This window comes from Aquarana catesbeiana, linkage group LG10, assembly GCF_042186555.1.
Source record: "Aquarana catesbeiana isolate 2022-GZ linkage group LG10, ASM4218655v1, whole genome shotgun sequence".
Classification (NCBI taxonomy): domain Eukaryota; kingdom Metazoa; phylum Chordata; class Amphibia; order Anura; family Ranidae; genus Aquarana; species Aquarana catesbeiana.
In genome coordinates this window covers 155,384,474-155,410,499 of record NC_133333.1, presented here as the reverse complement: position 1 = coordinate 155,410,499, position 26,026 = coordinate 155,384,474, and the positions used below count along the sequence as shown (strand labels likewise).

The 26,026-nt window shown below is 41.7% G+C and overlaps 1 protein-coding gene across 10 annotated transcripts in view; it reads right to left on the bottom strand.

Annotated features, from left to right (window-relative positions):
* The window catches only part of LOC141110959 (galactoside alpha-(1,2)-fucosyltransferase 2-like), a 539,222-nt gene that overhangs the window by 269,292 nt on the left and 243,904 nt on the right, over positions 1-26,026 (bottom strand). The window contains exon 4 of one of the 10 annotated variants that reach the window (XM_073602798.1): positions 21,637-22,683. The exons of the other annotated variants lie outside the window; for them this stretch is intronic. Within the exon in view, the coding sequence (XP_073458899.1) occupies positions 22,501-22,683 (183 nt within the window). The 3' untranslated portion in view covers positions 21,637-22,500. Of the gene's footprint in view, positions 1-21,636; positions 22,684-26,026 lie in introns of those variants that run through there. 10 annotated transcript variants of the gene reach the window in all.

Genomic DNA, 26,026 nt, shown 5'->3' with positions numbered 1-26,026 from the left:
TCTCCTGTACCATGTCTGAAGTCTCTGATCATCTTCTGTACTATGTCTGTAGTCTCTGACCATCTATTCTATCTTGTCTGTAGTCTCTGACCATCTCCTGTATTATGTCTGCAGTCTCTGATCATCTCCTGTACTATGTCTGCAGTCTCTGATCATCTCCTGTACCATGTCTACAGTCTCTGATCATCTCCTGTACCATGTCTGCAGTCTCTGATCATCTCCTGTACCATGTCTACAGTCTCTGACCATCTATTCTATCTTGTCTGTAGTCTCTGACCATCTCCTGTATTATGTCTGCAGTCTCTGACCGTCTCTTGTATCATGTCTGCAGTCTCTGACCATCTCCTGTACTATGTCTGCAGTCTCTGACTGTCTCTTGTATCATGTCTACAGTCTCTGACCATCTCCTGTACTATGTCTGCAGTCTCTGATCATCTCCTGCACCATGTCTGCAGTCTCTGACCACCTCCTGTACTTTGTCTGCAGTCTCTGACTGTCTCTTGTATCATGTCTACAGTCTCTGATCATCTCCTGTACTATGTCTGCAGTCTCTGACTGTCTCTTGTATCATGTCTACAGTCTCTGACCATCTCCTGTACTATGTCTGCAGTCTCTGATCATCTCCTGTACCATGTCTGCAGTCTCTGATCATCTCCTGTACTATGTCTACAGTCTCTGATCATCTCCTGTACCATGTCTGCAGTCTCTGATCATCTCCTGTACTATGTCTGCAGTCTCTGATCATCTCCTGTACCATGTCTACAGTCTCTGATCATCTCCTGTACCATGTCTGCAGTCTCTGATCATCTCCTGTACTATGTCTGCAGTCTCTGATAATCTCCTGTACCATGTCTGCAGTCTCTGATCATCTCCTGTACCATGTCTGCAGTCTCTGATCATCTCCTGTACTATGTCTGCAGTCTCTGATAATCTCCTGTATTATGTCTGCAGTCTCTGACCATTTCCTGTACTATGTCTGCAGTCTCTGACTGTCTCTTGTATCATGTCTACAGTCTCTGACTGTCTCTTGTATCATGTCTGCAGTCTCTGATCATCTCCTGTACTATGTCTGCAGTCTCTGATAATCTCCTCTATTATGTCTGCAGTCTCTGACCATCTCCTGTACTATGTCTGCAGTCTCTGACTGTCTCTTGTATCATGTCTACAGTCTCTGACTGTCTCTTGTATCATGTCTGCAGTCTCTGACCATCTCTTGTATCATGTCTGCAATCTCTGACCAGCTTCTGTACCATGTCTGCAGTCTCTGACTGTCTCTTGTATCATGTCTGCAGTCTCTGATCATCTCCTGTACTATGTCTGCAGTCTCTGATCATCTCCTGTACATGTCTGCAGTCTCTGATCATCTCCTGTACTATGTCTGCAGTCTCTGATCATCTCCTGTATTATGTCTGCAGTCTCTGACCATCTCCTGTACTATGTCTGCAGTCTCTGACTGTCTCTTGTATCATGTCTGCAGTCTCTAATCATCTCCTGTACTATGTCTGCAGTCTCTGACCATCTCTTGTACTATGTCTGCAGTCTCTGACCATCTCTTGTATCATGTCTGCAGTCTCTGATCATCTCCTGTACCATGTCTGCAGTCTCTGACCATCTCCTGTACTATGTCTGCAGTCTCTGATCATCTCCTGTACCATGTCTGCAGTCTCTGACTGTCTCTTGTATCATGTCTACAGTCTCTGACCATCTCCTGTACTATGTATGCAGTCTCTGACCATCTCCTGTACTATGTCTGCAGTCTCTGATCATCTCCTGTACCATGTCTACAGTCTCTGATCATCTCCTGTATCATGTCTGCAGTCTCTGATCATCTCCTGTACCATGTCTGCAGTCTCTGATCATCTCCTGTATTATGTCTGCAGTCTTTGATCATCTCCTGTACCATGTCTGCAGTCTCTGATCATCTCCTGTACCATGTCTGCAGTCTCTGATCATCACTTGTACCATGTCTGCAGTCTCTGATCATCTCCTGTACTATTTCTGCAGTCTCTGATCATCTCATGTTCCATGTCTGCAGTCTCTGATCATCTCCTGTACTATGTCTGCAGTCTCTGATCATCTCCTGTACTATGTCTGCAGTCTCTGATCATCTCCTGTACTATGTCTGCAGTCTCTGACCATCTCTTGTATCATGTCTGCAGTCTTTGACCGTATCCTGTATTATGTCTTGGGACTCTTTCTAACAGAAGCCCTCTCTGTGTGCATCAGAGAGACTCCCCTCCAGGTCTCATTAGTGTTCTCTCTTCCTGTATTTTCTTTATTGTTAAGAGATCATGGGAGGATTTCAGGGTAATGAAGACTTCTTAGAGGAGCAGCTCTGTATTTGAGTCGTTGCCATAGAATCGTTTGTAAAGGGGAGGAGTTGGTAAGATGACCACGCCCATGTGGGGGCGCCAGAAATATTTCTGCACCCAGGCGCCGGTGACCCTAGGATCGGCCCTGCCGAAACCCAAGCACCTTCAGGCTTTCTAGGGGTGTAAATTTTTGATTTCACTCCTCACTGCCTATCTCAGTTTTGGAGGCCATGGAATGCCCAGGTGGCACAACCCCCCCCCCAAATTACCCCATTTTGGAAAGTAGACACCCCAAGCTATTTGCTGAGAGGTATGGTGAGTATTTTGCAGATCTCGTTTTTTGTCACAAAGTTTTGAAAATTGAAAAAAGAAAAGAAAAATACATTTTTCTTTTCTTTCTTCATTTTCAAAAACAAATGAGAGCTGGAAAATACTCACCATGCCTCTTGGCAAATAGCTTGGGGTGTCTACTTTGCAAAATGGGGTCATTTTGGGGGGGGGGTTGTGCCATCTTGGCATTTTATGGCCTTCGAAACTGCGATAGGTAGTGAGGAACGAAATAAAAAATGTACGCCCTTAGAAATCCTGAAGGCGGTGATTGGTTTTCGGGGTCCCGTACGTGGCTAAGCTCACAAAAAGTCCCACACATGTGGTATCCCCATACTCGGGAGAAGCAGCAGAATGTATTTTGGGGTGTAATTCCACATATGCCCATGGCATGTTTGAGCAATATATCATTTAGTGACAACTTTGTGCAAAAAAATTTTTTTAGTCATTATTCAATCACTTGGGACAAAAAAATAAAATATTCAATGGGCTACACATGCCTCTTAGCAATTTCCTTAGGGTGTCTATTTTCCAAAATGGGGTCATTTGGGGGGGGGTTGTATTGCCCTGCCATTTTAGCACCTCAAGAAATAAGATAGGCAGTCATAAACTAAAAGCTGCGTAAATTCCAGAAATCCCTAGTTTGTAGACACTATAACTTTTGCGCAAACCAATAAATATACGCTTTTAGACATTTTTTTTTTACCAAAGTCATGTGGCTGAATACATTTTGGCCTACATTTTGGCCTAAATATATGGATTTTTCTTATAACAAAAAGTAGAAAATATGATTTTTTTTCAAAATTTTCGGTCTTTTTACATTTATATCGCAAAAAAAAAACAAAAAACACAGAGGCAATCAAATACCGTCAAAAGAAATCTGTGGGAAAAAAAGGATGCAAATTTTGTTTGGGTACAACATTGCATGACCACGCAATTACCAGTTAAAGCAGCGCAGTGCCAAATTGTAAAAAGTCCTCTGTTCTTTGACCAGCCAAATGGTCCGGGGCTGAAGTGGTTAAAGAACCACCTTTCTCTGCAATTACAGCCGCAGGTCTTTTTAGGGATGTCTCTACCAACTTTGCACATCTAGAGAGTGACATTTTTGCCCATTTTTCTTTACAAAATAGCTCAAGCTCTGTCAGATTGAATGGAGAGCGTCTGTGAACAGCAATTTTTAAGTCTTGAATAAATAAATAAATGATTTCGCACAAAACAACCTTATTTACATGTGTGACATTATGTTGTAGTGTGTACTAAGTCACCAGGTGATGATATTCAATATGTGCATTCGATAAATATAGTAAAAAATAATCCAATAGTGAAAATAAGTGACATAGGTAGATCACAAAATGCTGGTGTGATAAGTAAAAAAAGGTTCATTGGTAGAAGTGAATCATCTGTAAGTATAACATCAATGGTGATACTACTTATAAAAGTTCTTTCATGCTTGCAATGAAAAAAATGTAAAAAAATATATATTTGTGCAAAAATCTTCATGCATCCGTGCTCACAGTGCCCTTACCTTACGGGGCTTAAATATATGCCCTGTAGAAAGTGCTGAGTGGTGATGGAGATGTCAACAACCGGGTCAAAGGGTGTCGACTGCTGGGTGTGTTGGCTAGCAGCAGTAGCAGTCGACACCCTTTGACCCGGTTGTTGACATCGTGGACCGGAAGTTTCGCACTAGGTGACGGCGGTGAGCCGCCTCACACTGTGCCAACATATGCACTGTATGCAAAGTGCGTTTTTTATTCCAATAAATATTTTTTATACTACACCATTGGAGGCTCCCTGGTTTTCCCTTCTCTCTCTTTTTGGCACCATGTCTGGAACCCTGAACCAAGCCCGATGAGGATTCACTAAGGACATCCATCTACCTCAAGCCAGCCATCACCAGCCAGCAGCATCCAGAACAGTCATCTCCATCACCACTCAGCACTTTCTACAGGGCTTATATTTAAGCCCTGTAAGGTAAGGGCACTGTGAGCACGGATGCATGAAGATTTTTGCACGAATATATATTTTTTTACATTTTTTTCATTGCAAGCCTGAAAGAACTTTTATAAGTAGTATCACCATTAATGTTATACTTACAGATGATTCACTTCTACCAATTAACCTTTTTTTACTTATCACACCAGCATTTTGTGATCTACCTATGTCACTTATTTTTACTATTGGACTATTTTTTACTATATTTATCGAATGCACATATTGAATATCATCACCTGGTGACTTAGTACACATTACAACATAATGTCACACATGTAAATAAGGTTATTTTGCGTGAAACCATTTATTTATTTATTCATTGTTTTGTGGTGGCCATGTGTACACGATAGATTTTGCAGCAGTACACCTTAGTTGGATTACACGGTAGTTTATGGGTTATTGTATAGTAGCGCAGAGGTCCTTTCACAATTATTAATTTTTAAGTCTTGCCACAGACTCTCAATTGGATTTAGGTCTGGACTTTGACTGTGCCATTCTAACACATGAATATACTTTGATCTAAACCATTGTAGCTCTGGCTGTATGTTTAGTGTCGTTGTCCTGCTGGAAGGTGAACCTCTGCCCCAGTCTCAAGTCTTAAAAGGTTTTCTTCTAAGATTGACCTATATTTGGCTCCATCCATCTTCCCATCAACTCTGACCAGCTTCCCTGTCCCTGCTGAAGAAAAGCATCCCCCAGTGTTAGTTTTCCGCCACACATAGCGTTTTGCTTTTAGGCCAAAATGTTCAATTTTGGTCTCATCTGACCAGAGCACCTTCTTCCACATGTTTTCTGTGTCCCCCACATGGCTTTTTGCAAACTGCAAACAAGACTTCTTATGGCTTTCTTTCAACAATGGCTTTCTTCTTGCCACTCTTCTATAAAAGCCAGATTTGTGGAGTGCACAACTAATAGTTGTCCTGTGGACAGATTCTCTCACCTGAGCTATACATCTCTGCAGCTCCTCTAGAGATACCATGGGCGTCTTAGCTGCTTCTCTGAATAATGCTCTGCTTTGCCCGGCCTGGCAATTTAGGTGGACGGCCATGTCTTGGTAGCTTTGTAGTTGTGCTATACTCTTTCCATTTTTGGATGATGGATTGAACAGTGCTCTGTGAGATGTTCAAAGCTTGGGATATTTTTTTAAAACCTAACCCTGCTTTAAACTTCTCCACAACTTTATCCCTGACCTGTCTGGTGTGTTCCTTGGCCTTCATGATACAGTTTGTTGACTAAGGTTCTCTAACAAACCTCTGAGGGCTTTATAGAATAGCTGTATTTATACTGAGATTCATTTATACACAGGTGGACTCTATTTACTAATTAGGTGACTTCTGAAGGCAATTGGTTCCACTAGAGTATCAGAGTAAGGGGGCTGAATACAAATGTACGCCACACTTTTCAGATATTTATTTGTAAAAAATGTTGAAAACTATTTATCATTTTTCGTCCACTTCACAATTATGTGCCACTTTGTGTTGGTCTATCACATAGAATCCCAATTAAATACATTTATGTTTTTGGTTGTAACATGACAAAATGTGGAAAATGTCAAGGGGTATGAATACTTTTTCAATGCACTGTATGTATGATTTAATTATCATCTATGCTAAGAGAGATTGTGCTCTGAACTTTTTCCATCAAGGAAGCTGAGTAATTGGGCTTTTGTTTATATCTGTTTGAGTAAAATTTGCAATTATTTTCTTCTGTTGCCTGACAACGTGTCTTGTTCCATTTTTAATGAACGCTGAATATTTTTATAACAATGTTCCCGGAAATCCTGTATGCGCTTTATTTGTGGGAAAATAGTACAACAGAATTCCTGGATAGATCGTATACCACAAGAGGAAGACATTTTCTGTCTCTCTGCCCATGCTATTACAGTATGCTCTCCTGATTCAAAGTACAACTTCTTTTAAACTGTATATATAGAAAAATGAAACTCCACAGCTGGGTGGCAAAGCAGAGATCTCTACGGGGTAGTTTTAATGATATTTTGTAGAAAATTAGACACTACGGACAAGATTTTATCTCTTTGTCAAGGTGAAAGGTAAAGGTAAGGTGTTTTTTGGGGTGCAGTGGGCATTAAAAGGTCATGAGAAAATAATAGAGAGTGCTATTGCTGAACCCTTTTTTGAGAAGTCTAGTTTCCTAGCTATCATGCGGATGCTTTGGCTTCAAAGCTGTTTGAGACGCTGACCCATGTACTGTATTGAGAAGAAATTCTGACATTCATTGACAGCATGCTTGTGTCTACAGCCCTTTTAAACTGTCCAGAAGCTGCTCTAGTGCAAAGAAAGGACCCCCCCTGCACTAAGCTGTGCTCAAAATGTTAGATATTTTAGCAAACATGGTCTATTGTAACGAGTGCCTGATTGCCAATTTGTAACCCACATATTTTCACAATTGCCCATGTATTATAATAACTGTCTTTGTGTTACCTGTCTGTTGTCAGGACTACCCTCGTAGTATCATGACTGCCTGTTTGTTGCCCATGCTTTGTAACAATAGACCATTTGTTGTCCTTGTATTGTAACGATTGACTATCTGTTGCCTTCATATTGTAACAGTTACCTATTTGCTGCCCATGTATTGTAATGATTGGCTGTTTGTTGCTGGTATATTGTCACAATTGCACATTTTCTGCCTGTGCATTGTTATGAATGCTTGTTCTTTCCAGCATAATTGATAAACTGCGTATCTGTTGCCAATGTATTATTACAAACACCTACTTCTTTCCCAGGTATTGTCACAATTTCCAAATCACCACTCAAATATGTCTCCTGCGCTGTGCGATGGGCCTTGGTGTGATGTTGAATTAATATTCTGATGCCTCTAAGTGGATAATGCACACCTCACTGCCTTTCACAGACTGGAGAGGTCCAAAGTACTAAAACATAAAGAAAAATAGAAGGCGCGTGGCCTAGCGCATTATCCTCAATAAAAATGTTATTGATAAACAAAAATAGGTATCGTACTCACAAGTGAAAACTTGAATAAAAGCACATCAAATCATTCCTCCCAAAAAGTCCACGTGAAGTCGTCCCCATCCCCTAGGGATATCGTGCAATAGCATAGGCTAACACAAGGAGTTCCTCTTCCTTGGAGCCTAACAAACATGTCTAGTTGGCATGCTTATATGTGGTGTAGTGGATTAATGGAAACAGCCCAGGGGGTGTGGCCCTCCCTCACTGATAGGCGCAGCAGCCCAGTCATGCATTCCAGCCTGGACCAACATCAGCCCATGTGATCTGTGGGACCCTAGGTCATATGACCCTCAAGTGCTCCGCCTGTGTATGATGTGGTACAGGCTGGGGGAGACTGGAAGGATACTTGGGCACAGAGGGGTGGTCACACTGAGTGCAAACACCAACTTCCAGCACATTGGTATGCCAAATGCTTCATACAGACACAAAAGGGAGTGTTTAGGATCTCCCTATATTGTGTGGGTATCATTCATAACCTTCATACAGTGGCACATGCTGTGGATGTCACCTGTGATTAACACATTTGAGTACTACATATAATCCTTAAAGACATACATGCTGGGTTTACAATACATAAAGAACCAAATAGGTTAATATGTGACATATATGTTGTGAAATTATGGTTCATGATAAAATGGAATAAATAAAATGGATAAATTAGAGTGGAATAGGACTGGAAATAGGGTCAATAGATGATGGCCACTGCAATATGCATGGTAGATGAAGTATATATACATATCTATATTTATAGTAACATAGTCCAAGTTCCACTCATTCTTGCATGGGAATAAATATATGAGGTGCAAACAGCATAAGTACACCCCCATAAATGCAGGCATGCTTATGTGCCCACAAGCACTCATCCGAGATCAAATGGTGCTAGTGGGCAAAGGATGCCCAGAATGAGAGTAAGAGCACACACGCTGCACGTATGTAATTTCATTCTGTTGGCAGGCAGATATGTGCCCAGCCACCAAGCCCGTGGGCTGGGACCCCACGAAGGCTAAATGGATAAGGCAACGTTGCCATAACTAGACACACATGTGTATGTGCGAACATACACATGTGCACAAGAGCCCAGCACATGGTGCTGCACTCAATTGAATGGTGCGCAGGCATAGCCCAACTCTTGGGCACATGTGCGTATGTTTCTACACCCTTACACCCTTACTTAGTATACACTCTAGGCGATCTAAATTGTCACTGAGTGTGTGAAACGCCATCGAGGCTGAGGTGGCTAGATGTCATAAAATACTATTCCTAAAATGAGGAGAGGGGAAGAGGGGAGAGGAGGGTGTTAGTCGTGCAAGTGTGCCTGTAATGTACATGATGCACTCACTGCCATCCTTGGGTGAGCCCCTCAATTTAATGGATCTCAAGATCCTCATTTAACGCCCCAGGGGCCAAAGATTAAAGGGTAAATATCCAGAACGTTTCCCTTTTGCATAGCTTCTGGAATGTTCTGCTACCATCCAGGTTATTGCCGATTGCCTCTGTGCCAAATACTTTCATGCCAGTCGGGTTCCTGTTGTGATGCTCTTTAAAATGACGTGGGACTGAATAATTGTATTTATTCTTGTTCTTATTATTATCCTTATTTTTAGCAATGTTATCTTCTGTAACGTTGACAGTGTTGCACTTGTGTTTACCGAACCTCACTCTTAATGGGCGTATGATGCCCCCCCACATAGAGGGGGCCGCATGGGCAAATTATGCCATAGACCAAATAAGAGGTACCACAGTCGATGAATTGTTTTATCGTGTGGTTGTGGCCATCTCTTCCCATTACCTCCTTCTTCCGATGCCACATATACAAACAGGTCCCGAAGGTCTTGCTTAAGGATGTTCCATTTTCTTTGGATAACACATTGGATATCAAAGGCCTTGGTGCTGGATCTAGTACTAAATCTGATGGACTCCATATTGCTATGATATCCAGCTTTTTTCTTCGATTTGGTTCCTCCATTCTGCACCTGCATTCCTCGTGGGGAACTTTCACTGTTTAATATTCCTTGTAGGTTTTCTTCATATACTCTTCTTTATACACCTTTTCCAGGAATTTCTTTTTGGGGATGGTCCCTTGTTCTTCATAGTCATTCCTTTTTGTACATGTTCTTCTCAGCCTGCAAAATTGTCCAAACGGGACATTGTATATCCATCTTGGATGGTGATAGCTTTTGGAATGTAAATAAGAGTTTCCCGCACTTGGTTTAAAATGTGTCATGGAGAGGATGTTACCCTCTTCGTTTACTTGTAGTTGAAGGTCTAGAAATACAAGTGATCTGTTGTCAACAACATGGGTGAAGGATATTCCAAAAGGGTTAGCATTGCAGTACTCAAGGAAGTTGCTTCCATTCCATATGATCAGGATATCGTCTATATATCTCGCATATAGAGCTTAATTATCTATTTTTGTTTTATTGTTACAATTTCCCATTGTTTTACTCACATACTTTCATGATGACAGTATTTGTGGTATTGTAATGATTATCCAATATGTTATCCAAGTATTGTTACCATTGCTCATTTGTTGTCCACATATTATCATAATTACCTGTATTTTTACCAGGTATTTTAATAGCTTCCCATTTGTCGTCACCCCCCCTCCATATTGTAGGGACTGCCAATCTGTTGTCTCCATCTTGTAACAATTGCTCATCTGTTGTCTGCATATTGACACCAGTGCCTGATTGTAGCCCATGTATTGTCAGGATTACCATTGCAGTATTGTCAAGTCAATACTATTTAATTTAGAGGACCATACTATTCAAATCTCATCCCCTGCACTAATAAACAATGATCCTATCATCCCCATGTTTTACGGTGCCGCTATTAAGCCCTTTCATTTGCTGCAGCAGACTAGGAATTTACTTCAGGTTCAGGTTGATCAAGAGTTTAACCCGAACCCAAGATGTTTGCAGATCACTGAATAGGCAAATTAAATGTCTAGATTTGGCCAGTTCATCTGCCAGTCTAGACCTCCGTCTCTGTAGAAGACAGTCATTCATTTAGTGTTGGTAATAATAGCCCCACTTCATGACAGGTTTCAAATGCCCATCAGCTTATAAAATCAATTGTAAAATCTTTTTCTTGGAGCTCATTAGGGGATGGCTGGGGGGGGGGGGGGTTATACCACAGATTGTTTATTTTACCAATGCCCCCCTTCTGAAGGCAGCTGCATATACAGTAAGTGACATGTCTATGATTTACTACTGTATATAGCCATTGTTCAATGTATTCTTTAGAGCAGTGATAATTCTGGCAACGCTCATATAGAAAATAAACAAGGTATTGACTTGAATTGTTCTTCACCCAGCCATGGCTGCATACCTTCTTTGTATGAGTATTTCAGTTCTTTAATCCTATTATCAGTTGCTTTGTGTACAAAAACATACACATGCCACTAGCACTAAGGAGATAATGAGAACCAAAGAACCTTGTAATGAGAGACAATTCTGATGTTGACTTCCTTCAGAGACTGGTAAGCTTCGCCAATGCTGCATTCTTAAGACTGTGGAAATCTTATACAGTATCTCACAAAAATGAGTACACCCCTCACATTTTTTAAAATATTTTATTATATCTTTTCATGTGACCACACTGAAAAAATGACATTTTGCTACAATGTAAAGTAGTGAGTGTACAGCTTGTTTAACAGTGTACATTTGCTGTACCCTCAAAATAACTCAACACACAGCCATTAATGTCTAAACTGCTGGCAACAAAAGTGAGTATGCCCCTAAGTGTAAATGTCCAAATTTGGCCCAATTAGCCATTTTCCCTCCCCAGTGTCATGTGACTCATTAGTGTTATAAGGTCTCAGGTGTGAACGGGGAGCAGGTGTGTTAAATTTGGTGTTATCGCTCTCAATCTCTCATACTGGCCACTAGAAGTTCATCATGGCACCTCATGGCAAAGAACTCTCAGAGGATCTGAAAAAAAGAATTGTTGCTCTACATAAAGATGGTCTCGGCTATAAGAAGATTGTCAAGACCCTGAAACTGAGCTGCAGCATGGTGGCCAAGACCATACAGAGGTTTAACAGGACAGGTTCCACTCAGAACAGGCCTCGCCATGGTCGACCAAAGAAATTGAGTGCACATGCTCAGCGTCATATCTAGAGGTTGTCTTTGGGAACTAGACTTATGGGAGCTGCCAGCATTGCTGCAGAGGTTGAAAGGGTTGGGGGTCAGCCTGTCAGTGCTCAGACCATACGACGCACACTGCATCAAATTGGTCTGCATGGCTGTCGTACCAGAAGGAAGCCTCTTCTAAAGAGGATGCACAAGAAAGCCTGCAAACAGTTTGCTGAAGACAAGCAGACTAAGGACATGGATTACTGGAACCATGTCCTGTGGTCTGATGAGACCAAGATAAACGTATTTGGTTCAGATGGTGTCAAGCGTGTGTGGCGGCAACCAGGTGAGGAGTACAAAGACAAGTGTGTTTTGCCTACAGTCAAGCATGGTGAAGGTGTCATGGTCTGGGGCTGCATGAGTGCTGCCAGCACTGGGGAGCTACAGTTCATTGACGGAACCATGAATGCCAACATGTACTGTGACATACTGAACAGAGCATGAGCCCCTTCCTTCGGAGACTGGGCCGCAGGGCAGTATTCCAACACGATAACGACCCCAAACACACCTCCAAGACGACCACTGCCTTGCTAAAGAAGCTGAGGGTAAAGGTGATGGACTGGCCAAGCATGTTTGCAGACCTAAACCCTATTGAGCATCTGTGGGGCATCCTCAAATGGAAGGTGGAGGTGTACAAGGTCTCTAACATTCACCAGCTCTGTGATGTCGTCATTAAGGATTAGAAGAGGACTCCAGTGGCAACCTGTGAAGTTTTGGTGAACTCCATGCCCAAGAGGGTTAGTGTTGGAAAATAATGGTGGCCACACAAAATATTAACACTGTGGGCCCAATTTGGACATTTTCACTTAGGGGTTTACTCACTTTTGTTGCCAGCGGTTTAGACATTAATGGCTGTGTTGAGTTATTTTAAGGAGACAGCAAATTTACACTGTTATACAAGCTGTACACTCACTACTTTACATTATAGCAAAGTGTCATTTCGTCAGTGTTGTCACATGGAAAGATAGAATAAAATATTTACAAAAAAGTGAGGGTTGTACTCATTTTGTGAGATACAGAGAGATAAAGACAAAAATAAAGGGGCGCAAAAGCCTAGTGTGTTACCAGATGTAAATGTATTAAATTGAAAATGAATGAGTGCATACTCACAAAAGCCTAAGGCTAAACAGTGATGTAAACACAACCCAAGTGGTAGGGTGGTCCTGTTATAGATTTCACACAACCCTAACATCATTCAGACTTGCCAGCTGTTTCGTTTCAAGGGGCGGGCCATCTTCTTCACAGCAAAACTACTCTGTGTGCAACATCTCTTATATAGAAATACCCACATACACCCACCCATATATAGGAAGCGATGTTGTACACAGACTAGCTTTGCTCTGAAGAAGAGGGCCAATCCCTTGAAATGCAGGGTTCCCCCCTCCCCTCACCCGCCGGCTGCTGTGGAGGATACAGTGGGGAAAATAATTATTTGATCACCTGCAGCCTTTGTACGTTTGCCCACTTACAAAGAAATGAAGGGTCTATCATTTTTATCATACTGTAGCTGTATTTTAAATGATAGAGACAGAATATCAACCAGAAATCCAAAAAAACACATAAAACAAAAAATTAAGTTGCAGTTCAGTGAGTAAAATAATTATTTGATCCGCAAGAAAAACATGACTTAGTACTTGGTGGAGAATCCCTTGTTGGCAAGCACAAAGGTAAGACATTTCTTGTAGTTGGTGACCAGGTTTCCACATATCTCAGGAGAGATTTTGGTCCACTCTTCTTTACAGATCTTCTCTAAATCCTTAAGGTTTCATGGCAACTTACTCTATAAATTTTTTATAGAATGAAGGCCTGGAGACTGACTAAGCCACTCCATGACCTTAATGTGCTTCTTCTTGAGCCACTCCTTTGTTGCCTTGGCGGTGTGTTTTGGGTCATTGTCATGCTGGGAGACCCGTCCACGACCCATCTTCAGTGTATAGGCTGAGGGAAGAGGGTTTGCATCCAAGATTTGACAATACGTGGCCCCGTCCATTGGTCCTTCAGTGCGGCAAAGTCGGCCTGTACCTTTAGCAGAGAAACAGCCCTAAAGCATCATGTTTCCACCTCCGTGCTTGACTGTAGGGAGGGAGTTCTTAGGGTCAAAGTCAGCATTTTTCTTCCTCCAAACACAGCAAGCCGAGTTAATGCCAAAGAGCTCAATTTTGGTCTCATCTGACCACAGCACTTTCCCCAATCCTTCTCTGAATCATTTAGATGTTCAGTGACATGACTGTACGTACGTGTGTCTTCTTGGGACTCGCCGTGTGTGGAGGAAGAAAAATGCTGACTATAACCCTTAGAACACCATCCCTAAAGTCAAGCACGGAGGTGGAAACATTACGCTTTTGGGCTGTTTCTCTACTAAAGGTACAGACTGACTTTTCCGCTTTGAGGGGCCAATGGATGGGGCCATGTATTGTAAAATCTTGGATGAGAACCTTCTTCCCTCAGCCAGAACACTGAAAATGGGTCATGGATGGGTCTTTCAGCAGGACAATGACCCAAAACATATTGTCAAGGCAACAAAGGAGTGTCTCAAGAAGAAGCGCATTAAGGTCATGGAGTGGCCTAGCCAGTCTCCAAACCTTAATCCTATAGAAAATTTATGGAGGGAGCTGAAACGTTGCCAAGCGACAGCCAAGAAACCTTAAGGATTTAGAGAAGATCTGTAAAGAAGAGTGGACCAAAATTCCTCCTGAGATGTGTGCAAACCTGGTCACTAACCAAAAAACGTCTTCTCTCTGTGCTTGCCAACAAGAGTGTCTCCACTAAGTACTAAATCATGTTTTGCTTGGGGATCAAATACTTATTTTACTCACTGAACTGCAACTCAATTTATAACATTTGTATCATGTGTTTTTTCTGGATTTTTGGTTGATATTCTGTCTCTATCATTTAAAATACACCTGTGATAATGTTATAGATCTTTTATTTCTTTGTAATTGGGTAAACTTAAAAAATCTGCAGGGGATCAAAAAATTATGTTCTCTACTGTATGTCAGGATGGAGAGTGGGGTAGGGGACGGTAAATGTGTCATATTATAATTGTAAAAAATAAATAAAAAAATAATATTGAAAAAAATAAAATAAAAAAATGGTAAAAGAATAATAAAAAATAAAATGACAAAAATAAAAACTACTAACACCAGTGGCGGAACTACCAGGGCACAAAGATTGCACTTGCCACCAGGGCCCTGGTGTTCTGCCACCGGGCTGGGAGGGAAGGTCCCCTGCTGGGGTTCAGGGGAGTCCTTTATGGTTTCTTGCACCGGGCCCTGAAGGTTTTAGTTACACCACTGCCTTTAGCTTTCATGAGTATGCACTCATTGATTTTAGTTTCAATAAATTTATATCTGGTAATGCACTAAGCTTTTGCGCCCTTTTGTTTTTTTCTTTATCTCTATATGCTTTGTATGTCAGTGAGGAATCTGTGGTTTGAGTAATGACGTATACAGGCACCAATTGATACCAGGCCAGCCTGCACTAAGCAGTTGCTATAGCTGCTGTGGCTGGCACACATGTTGTCATAAAAGTTTGATATGGTTAATGCCAATAATGTGACAGAAGCCTTTTATTGTCACAGGTGCTATTCATTGTGAGAGATAGTATATAGAGGGGGTTTTGGGACTTTGAATGAGGTATTAAGATGGGACTCAACAAGTAAGACAAGGTAGTAAGCAATGTGTTTATTGTCTAAAACACACAACATGACATGCAGCAGTGGATACACAGAGTATAGTAAACACATGAACAGCATATTACAGACCATGAGCATATAACTGTCAAATCGTACACAAGCTAGTTGAAAGAATACTTCTCCATAATACATCCTGAGAACACAAGGTAGTGGCCTATGAGTATAAAACATATGCATCGTTGTAAGGCCAATGCGTTTCATGGCAATAAAGCCACTCTTCAGGGGCGAATGCATAATAATATAAACTCTGTAGAGAGATATAAAAAAAATCACATAAAATTTCTAATCATGCGACCCACTCAGGGGGAGCAGGGACATATTAGCAACTTACATGTCAGCAGCCTTTAAAAGTCCCAAAACTCCCTTTTTTTTCCTCTAATTAGGGGTGGAGGTTGTATTGATGGCCTTTTATTTTTTATTTTTAGTCTAGTGACTCCTGATAGATTGCTCTCCATTATACCCTTATGCCGCGTACACACGGTCGGACTTTTCGTCTACAAAAGTCCAACGGACGCTGACGGACTAAAGCTGGCTGGTAATCCGATCGTGTGTGGGCTTCTCCGGACTTTCAACTGACTTTTTTAGCCTCAAATCCGACGGACTTTAGATTTGAAACATGCTTCAAATCTTTACGTCGTAAGTACGACGGACCCCGAAATCCGCTCGTCTGTGTGCTAGTCCGACGGACAAAAACCCATGCTAGGGCAGCTATTGGCTACTGGCTATGAACTTCCTTATTTTAGTCCGGTGTACGTCATCACGTACGAATCCGTCGGACTTTTGTGTGGTCGTGTGTAGGCAATTCCGTTCGTAAGAAAGTCTGCCGCAAGTCCGCCGAAGGTACGTCGGAAGTATGTCGGACAGGCTGTCGGACTTTTGTAGACGAAAAGTCCGACCGTGTGTACGCGGCATTAATGTCCCACATTTGGTAGCTGTCCGCTTACACAACATCCACATCACTGACATTTTTCAGCAGTATATCCTGTGTCTGAGACTGGGGCATGTGGAGCTGGCTTTTGCCTGTTATTTTCAGGAGCTGCGATGCTCACAGGGTCCCTCCCACTTCCCCTCTGACCATTGTTTGGCACGAGGAGGTGGGCGGGTCTTTCCCCTGCGTATCAGCGTCACTCACCCGCCCCAATGCGTCTGACGTCCTTGTGGCGTTTCTTGCTGGGACATGATTGACTACCTCGGCTGAACAATGGGGGACTGTGTCTGGGTTTATATGAGCGGCAGCTGCTGCTCTGACTCTGGCACCTACCCTCTATGGCACACCAGCGTGATGCTGGTTGAGTCTTGTTTGCGCTACCCTGGGTACGACACTCCTACATATGTCAGGGGTTATCGTATCACCAGCTTGCTCTATACACTGAGCACTACTTTATTGACCATTGTGATCCCAGTTCTTCAGATAATTAAGGTTTACCTTTCTTTTTACCACCAGCACTCATTCACCCACACTTCCAGTATGTGTGTATGTATCCATACACACATGCCTTCCCCCTCTACACACATGCCTTCCCCCTCCTCCTTTTCGTCTTTTTTCTCACTCCCTTCATCACATTCAAGTGGTTCAGGGGTCTCTTCCATATCTAACCCACTTGGGTTATATAACACTATAATTTATTCCTAGATTGGAGCCCCTGCTGCACCCCTGGATGGACATATATTGTCCTTGGGTACAACATCCATATTCCCTGCGTTGCTATAGACTCCACCTCAGCTCCCAGCACAGACAACTATGCTGGCCCATTTTCTCCGGTACAGATACTTTCACAGACTGCTGGCATGTAAGTTGCTAACATCTCCTTGCTCCCCCTGAGTGGGTCGCATGATTAGAAATTTTATGTATTTTTTATATCTCTCTACAGATTTTTATATTGTTATGCATTTGCCCCTGAAGAGTGGCTTTATTGCCATGAAACGCGTCGGACTTACAACGATGCATATGTTTTATACTCATAAGCCACTACCTTGTGTTCTCAGGATGCATTATGGAGGAGTATTCTTTCAACTACCTTGTGCATGATTTGACAATTATATGCTGATGATCTATATAATGCTGTTCATGTGTTTACTATACTCTATGTATCCACTGCTGCATGTCATGTTGTGTGTTTTAGACAATAAACACATTGCTTACTACCTTGTCTCACTTGTTGAGTCCCATCTTAATACCTCATTCAAAGTCCCGAAACCCCCTCTATATACTAGATTTAGGGATGGAGATGCATGGCAACATGCATCTCATTTAAAGTCCCAAAACTCCACTTTTTTCATTGTGAGAGAAGCCATTAGGCTGAAATGTTTACCTTTGTATAGCTTCAGCTTCAGCAAACATACATGACTGCCAAATATAACAGATATTTCCAGGGATGGGCTGATATGTGATGAGTGATTTATCCAAGATAATTAGTTACTTATGATTATGTTGTGGAAACACTTGAAAATGGCCAGAACCAGAACCAGATTTAAAAATCCCTGCTGCCAGTTTTGGCAGCTTTACCAAATTATTATTATTATTATTATTATTATTCAGGATTTATATAGCGCCAACAGTTTACGCAGCACTTTACAATGTAAAAGGGAGACAATACAGTTATAATACAATAAAATACAAGAGGATTAAGAGGGCCCTGCTCAGAAGAGCTTACAATCTAATAGGGTGCAGCAGATTCAGGTAGTTCTTCATAGCATCACTTTTACAAAGTGACACAATGGCTGCACTAAATAAAACAGGAGGGTTGAATGAAAAAGAAAAAAAAATTACTCTATTCCTCCAACCACACATTCAAGATGGATGGGGAAAATCTTCCCGCTCACCTATTGTATTCTGACAGCTGCAGGCTGACGAAAGATCGAAATTCTTCCGGTTCAGCAGGAACATTCTAACAGTAAAGGAGAGGCCAAATGTTTGATTTGTGTGTCTGCACAGCATAGATCCTTTAGATCCTGTGTGTTCCTTGCTAGACACCAGCCAATGCATCTGTCCCCCCAATTAGCCCAGTTTATAAGTAAAAGATCTCACCTAGCTTTCGAGACTAATATGTATATTCCAACCTTCAAAATTCTTAAAGTGTAAAAATTCCTATCTCCCATCCTGTGCAGTGCACAGTCATAACATTTTCTGCAAAATCTTGGTTGCACGGAGAGACCTTAGACACCCAATGTGCTAGGTTTATGTTGAAAATAAAAATGAGGTTTATATTGAAAACTAATGGCACCTGAACACACATGCTTCATTTTACCAGCATTGCAGTGCGATTTGGAATCGCAGGCAGAATCACTGCAATTCCGACCATGATCCCAAATCACTAGATGTAAATCACTAGATGTGAATGGGGCCTAAGGCAAGCCATACATGTTTCATTCTTTTTTTTTCATTCAACCAGCGGCTTGTACGGAAAAAAAAATTATCCGATTCCCCTATTCACACATTTGATATGGATGGGGGAATTCTTCCTGCTGTGCACTCTGGCAGAATACAATGATTAATGTTGCTGGCTATAGCTGCCGGCACTGATCGTTTGTGAAAAACCTAACAGGCTGGTTGTACACAAGTCAACTACTGAATCAACTTGTGTACAACCAGATAGCCCAAAGACGGGCGGACTTAGCCCGCCGGAAAGTCCGGTCGTGTGTGGGCAAGTCCGTCCGTTTTAAGGTCCGGCGCACCTAGTGGACAAAGTCCATCAGGAAAGTGTGCCAGACCAAGTATGCCAGAAAGTCCGATCGTGTGTACGCGGCATAAGGCAAAGGGCAGCTAGCCCGCAGGAAAGTTGCAGGTGCACTGTGCTGCATTAGTGTAAAACCAGCCTTATAGGGGGCTCAGGACAGTAAAGGCTCGTTTACACTTGTGGTTTGAGGGGCGGTAAAACCCCATACTTCATTGTGGCCCATGACCAGTTACCAAATCACTTAAGTGGCCCTCGATGTTCAAAAATTTGAGCACCCCTGACATATGCAGAGGTGGGAATCACACAACTTCATGAATCTAAATTGTATCGCCCTTGCCGACACTAATGCTGCGTACACACGAGCGGACTTTATGGCAGACTTTGCCCGGCGGACGGGATTTCGTCGGACAATTCGATCGTGTGTGGGCTCCAGTGGACTTTGTTTTCTCAAAAGTTGGACGGACTTAGATTTGAAACATGTTTTAAATCAATCTGTCGAAATCGAGTCCGGTCGAAAAGTCCGCTCGTCTGTATGCTAGTTTGACGGACAAAAAGCCACGCTAGGGCAGCTATTGGCTACTGGCTATGAACTTCCTTGTTTTAGTCCGGTCGTACGTCATCACGTACGAATTCGACGGACTTTGGTGGATTGTGTGTAGGCAAGTCCGTTCATTCAGAAAGTCCGTCGTAAAGTCAGTCGAAAAGTCCGCTGGGCAAAGTCTGCCGTAAAGTCCGACCGTGTGTACGCGGTATGATGCTTCTAAACTTCAGGCAGCGTTTGCACAAAAGAAAGCAGAGATGGAAGCAACAGCCATGGAAACTACACACAAGAAAGCACAGATAACAGCAAAGATGGATGCAGAAGCTGCACAAATGTGAGCATGCTACAGCCATGGCAAGGTTAAGGGTTTTAGAGCAAGCTGCTAGCAAAAGTGAAGGATGTACTGTAACACCACACACTCAATTCCATCCTATGCATCATATTCTTCACACTCTCACCTCAACCTTTAGCTCCCAGTCACAGCAGATGTATCCCCTTTACCAAAGGTCAAAATGCTGTGCATACCTCCTCTCAAGACAATCTGCCTACTCATTCCCCAAGTACACCAGGCTTTCTCACCTCAGCGAACTGTGGACACAGGTATGCAAACAATAGACAATTTACCTTACGATGTGGACAGTAAGTTACCTACTACTAAGTACACTGCCCTGCAGCTGCAACCTAACATGGCAATCAATTCTAAGCCAATATCAAATATGAATGTCTTTAAAAGACTATAGTTCCGAAAGTCAAAAAATCTCCGCACACCAGCCAATGTAGCTAACTTTGTTCCAAGTGCAGCTGTGCATCTAAATTCTGAAAACTCGGACATGTCACAGTTTGCTAAGTACATGTTCTGCAAAGAACTCACCAAGACAGGTTTCACTAAATTTGACAATGAATCTGAAAACTACAGAGGCTGGAAATCCACCTTCAAAGCCACAATCAGTGAATTAGATATCACAAATACAGAAGTACTAAATCTGCTTCTCAGGTGGCTAAACCCACAATCTGCTGAATGTATCAAAAGGCTCAACGCTGTTCACATTGACAGTCCTGCCGCAATACTTGAATGTAGCTTCGGCATCCCAGAAACCATGGCGGATGCTTTATTTACAAGGTTGCAAAGCTTCCCAAAAATATCTGGCCAAGACAATTTAAAGAGCTCAGTTAGCTTTTCTTGGAGCTTCAACTTTGCCAAGGCTGATACTCACCTATCCGGCCCCAGTTACCAATAGTCTCCAAGTTATCTTATTGTATACAGGAAAAATGGGCATCACTTGGATCAAGGTACAAGAAAGAAAATTTCAGTTCCTCCATTTTCCTCATTAGGAGAATTGCAGATGCTAAGAATGATCCAAGTTTCTCTTTTGGGGAGTTCAATCCTATCGGTCCTCCTTCTCCAAGGCCCTCAAGCTCACGCATTTTACATAGAGATCATAGAGGTCCAGTGTCTATTAAAAGGACCGATATTCTGCCCGCATCTACTACAGTTCCTGGATCAGAATAAGAAAATTGAGAACCCAAATTGCCAATGTCCCACACATAACAGTGTGGGACATTGTATCGGCTTCAAAAGAAAATCCTTGCAAGAATGCAAAGAGCTTTTAAATAATATGGGGGTTGTTGGGTTGGGGGTTGTTTCACATGCTGTGCTTCCACAGATCACCACACTAAAGTCTTTAAGACTTCTTTTAAGTGCATAGAATACAAGAGTAATGATCACGTGCAAGTGTTCCATCCATTTCAAGATGGCCCTACTCTGTCCACAGGTAATCCTCCCAAGGCAAAGCATCACATAGAGCGCATAAGCCAAACAGCGCCTTACACTCCAGTTTACTCTACATGTAGAGATGTCTGTGAAGAATGCACCATATCCCCAATGCCTGAAACCTCTGGGTCATCCTAGGAAATATATTTCTGGGTAATGTCAGGAGGCCTTTTGCAATTTCTTCTTTATTATTTATTTATTTCAGGTACTTATATAGCGCCATCAATTTACGCAGCGCTTTACATATACATTGTACATACACATCAGTACCTACCCTCAAGGAGCTTACAATCTAAGGTCCCTAACTCACATTCATACATACTAGGGACAATTTTAGACAGGATCCAATTGGCCTACCAGCATGTCTTTGGAGTGTGGGAGGAAACCGGAGTACCCGGAGGAAACCCACGCAGGCACAGGGAGAACATGCAAACTCCAGGCAGGTAGTGTTGTGGTTGGGATACGAACCAGCGACCCTTCTTACTACTAGGCGAAAGTGCTACCCACTACACCACTGTGCCGCCCCATCTTCTTTCAAGACATGTGTCAGAATGGTCACATTACCTGTTTTGAACAGTGCAAAATTTACTACCATATCAAAGAAAGACTTTGCAGTAAAGGCATACAACAGTTCTAAACACAAGGCAATAACAAGGCCCTTCATTTCTGGGATGATCATTTCAGCATCACAGTGTTTGATGTAACAACTAAAGACAATGAGCTGGCAGCTGCCAACTATGGCGTTCCTAAAAATTATAGCTTGTAAGGAGCTCTATCAGGACATTTCCAACAGCTGGGTGGCACCACTACAATTTTGTGGTTCAAGAAAAAACTAACAAATAAAAGTCAGCATGCAGAAGCATGATTTATTTCTTTACAGTGCATTCTGAGCAGAAAACCTGAGATGAAAAAGCACTTTGCTGACTTTATGCAGAAGGTGTTTGTGAGAGATCATGCTGAGGCTGCACTACCTCTCAAGGAACGAGAGGAATGTTGGTACCTCCCATGCATTGACATGTTCCATCCTCACAAGCCAAATCAGATCAGGATGGTCTTCCACTCAAGTGCTCAATATGAAGGTGTTTCCCTCAACAATGTCCTTTTCACAAGGCTTAATCTGAACAACAGCCTTTGAGGAGTTTTGCTCCACTTCAGACCAGAACCAGTTGCTGTTAAGGCCAACATTCAGCAAATGTTCCACTGTTTCATCGTTCGAGAAGACAACAGAAACTTCCTCAGGTTCCTATGGTATTGAAAAAAATTATGTCAGCAACAAAGTAATAGACTACTGAATAAAAGTACATGTTTTCAGTAACATCCTTTATCCCGCTGTAGTTATTTATGGGCTGAGAACCACAGCTCAAGAAGGTGAAAAATAATTTGGATTTGATGCACATGAATTTGTGGAAAATAATTACTACGTAAATGACGGGCTCAAATCTCTGCTTACAGAAGAAGAAGCAATTAATCTTTTCAAGAGAACTCAGGATATGCTTGCCACTAGAGCTGCATGATTCTGGCTAAAATGAGAATCATGATTTTTTTGCTTAGAAGATAGATCACGATTCACGCGGCGTAACATCTTTCACATTAAAACAAAAAAATTGGGCTAACTTTACTGTTTCGTTTTTTATTTTTTATTCATTGAAGTGTATTTTTTCCCAAAAAATTGCATTTGAAAGGCCGCTGGGCAAATACAGTGTGACATAAAATATTGCAGAAATTGTCATTTTATTCCCTAAGGTCTCTGCTAAAATATATATAATGTTTGGGGGTTCCAAGTAATTTTCTAGCAAAAAATATTAATTTTAACTTAAGAAAGAAGTGTCAGAAAAAGATTTATGCCCTGTACACAAGGTCGGATTTTCCAACGGAAAATGTGTGATAGGACCTTGTTGTCGGAAATTTCGACCGTTTGTGGGCTCCATCACACATTTTCCATCGGAATTTCCGATACACAAAGTTTGAGAGCTTGCTATAAAATTTTCCAACAACAAAATCCGTTGTCGGAAATTCCGATCGTGTGTACACAAATCCGACGCACAAAGTGCCACGCATGCTCAGAATAAATTAAGAGACGAAAGCTATTGGCTACTGCCCCATTTATAGTCCCGACATACGTGTGTTTTTTTTTTTTTTACCACATCAGTGACTCTTGCAGCGACCGACGTACGCGTTTTATGTCACCGCGTTTAGAATAATCAGATTTTCCGACAACTTTGTGTGACCGTGTGTATGCAAGACAAGTTTGAGCCAACATCCGTCGGAAAAAATCCATGGATTTTGTTGTCGGAATGTCCGATCAATGTCCGACCGTGTGTACAGGGCATTAGACTTTATGTGGTTAAACTTCCTGCATTTACACTTGTTGAAAACTTGGCAGACTGCCCAGATTATTTATTTACACAGAAGTTCTATCCCTTTGATCTAAGAAGGAAGCTTAATTACAATGTTTCAAGTTAAAAGACTTGGCAGAATGCCCAGATGCTTTCTTTTGATAGCTGAGTGAGCAGAGAAAGTCTCTCCACTTGTTTATATGAAAGAATCGGCAACCTCTGCAGGAGATATCATCAGGGGAGGTGAATCGAGATCACGATTTTTTAACGATTAATTGGCTCTATTTGCCACTGCTAACCTCAGGCTTCACAAAATTGTTTCTAACAGTGAAAAGGTAATGAAAACCTTTCCCTCTAATGACTATGCTCTTAGTGTAAAAATATTTGAGCTAGGAATGGATCTTCCCCTTAGGCAACGTAGTCTTGGTTTGCTTTGGGATGTCAAGCAATGCATATTCATGTTTCAGGTATCAACTTGTGACAAGGAAGGTAAGAAGGACTGGTGCAAATTGATGTCTTCCTCTCTGAAGATACACTCATAAACTGTATTCTGTGCTATCTTGCAGACGCCAGTAGTGACTTTCAAGTTTTACAGTATATTAACCACTTTAATACTGGGCACTTTCAACCCCTTCCTGCCCAGGCCAATTTTCAGTCATACTTTTGAATGACAATTGTGCAGTCATGCAACACTGCACCCATATGAAATTAAAAAAAAAAAATTTTTACACACAAATAGAGCTTTTTCAGTGGTATTTACAGTAATAACAGCTGGATTTTTTATTTTTGCTAAATAAACAAAAAAAAAGACCAAAAATTGTGCAAAAAAAAACACATTTATTTTTTTTTGTTTCTGTTTTGCAAATACATAATCATTCTTCATAAATTTAGGCCAAAGTGTAAACTGCTACATCTTTGGTGAAAATAACTTAAATCCGTGTTTATTATTTAGTCAATATAGTGACAGTGTAGCGCTACTAAAAAGTGTAAATGAATCACAAAATAGGAACTAAATGACAAATCTAATAAAACCAAAAGGCAATATATATTGGTTAGACTGGATGTTACCCAGTGAGTGTGTGAGAAAAAATGTCCACAAAAGTGTCAAATGGTATATCCCTCAGGTGAAGGTAGTCCCAATCGTGAAAAAATGGCGTAAGGCTTGTCTGTAGTCAATAACAACGAAACTCAAGAGGTAAATGAGTACTCTCACCAGCTGTGATAGACCCCAGATGTCATACGACAGAGGGGTCAGACAGGCTTGAGATCTTATGTTGTATTTATCAGATGTTGCTCAGGTACTGGACACAGATGGATGGAACCGGTTCAAGGTGATATCCTCAGCTCCTGGTCCGTGAAGGCTCCGAGTACTCCCCTGTAAGATAGCCGTCTCCAAAGTTGTTCCGTGAAGGCTCCAGGGAATAATCATATGAAAGCAGAAGGAAGGAGAAGGACTCCAATGGTGCAGGTCAAAACCAATTAGGTTTATTAATAATAAAAGATCGAATGGTAAACACCAATATGATAAAAGTGATCACAGTTTTGCCCCAGTTAAAGACCCCTTAGTGTTGAAACCGGTCGGGCTAGCATCTCTTGTATCCCACATTGCTTTTATTTTATTTTAAAACCCGTTTTTGTGATCACTTTTATTATATTGGTGTTTACCATTCGATCTTTTATTATTAATAAACCTAATTGGTTTTGACCTGCACCATTGGAGTCCTTCTCCTTCCTTCTGCTTTCATAGGATTATTCCCTGGAGCCTTCACGGAACAACTTTGGAGACGGCTATCTTACAGGGGAGTACTCAGAGCCTTCACGGACCAGGAGCTGAGGATATCACCTTGAACCGGTTCCATCCATCTGTGTTCAGTACCTGAGCAACATCTGATGAATACAACATAAGATCTCAAGTCTGTCTGACCCCTCTGTCGTATGACATCTGGGGTCTATCACAGCTGGTAAGAGTACCCATTTACCTCTTGAGTTTCGTTGTTTTGACTACAGACAAGCCTTACACCATTTTTTCACGATTGGGACTACCTTCACCTGAGGGATATACCATTTGACACTTTTGTGGACATTTTTTCTCTCACACTCACTGGGTCACATCCAGTCTAGCCAATATATATTGCCTTTTGGTTTTATTAGATTTGTCATTTAGTTCCTATTTTGTGATTCATTTACACTTTTTAGTAGCGCTACACTGTCACTATATTATCTATTTTGAACTTTGTATGTTTGAGTGTC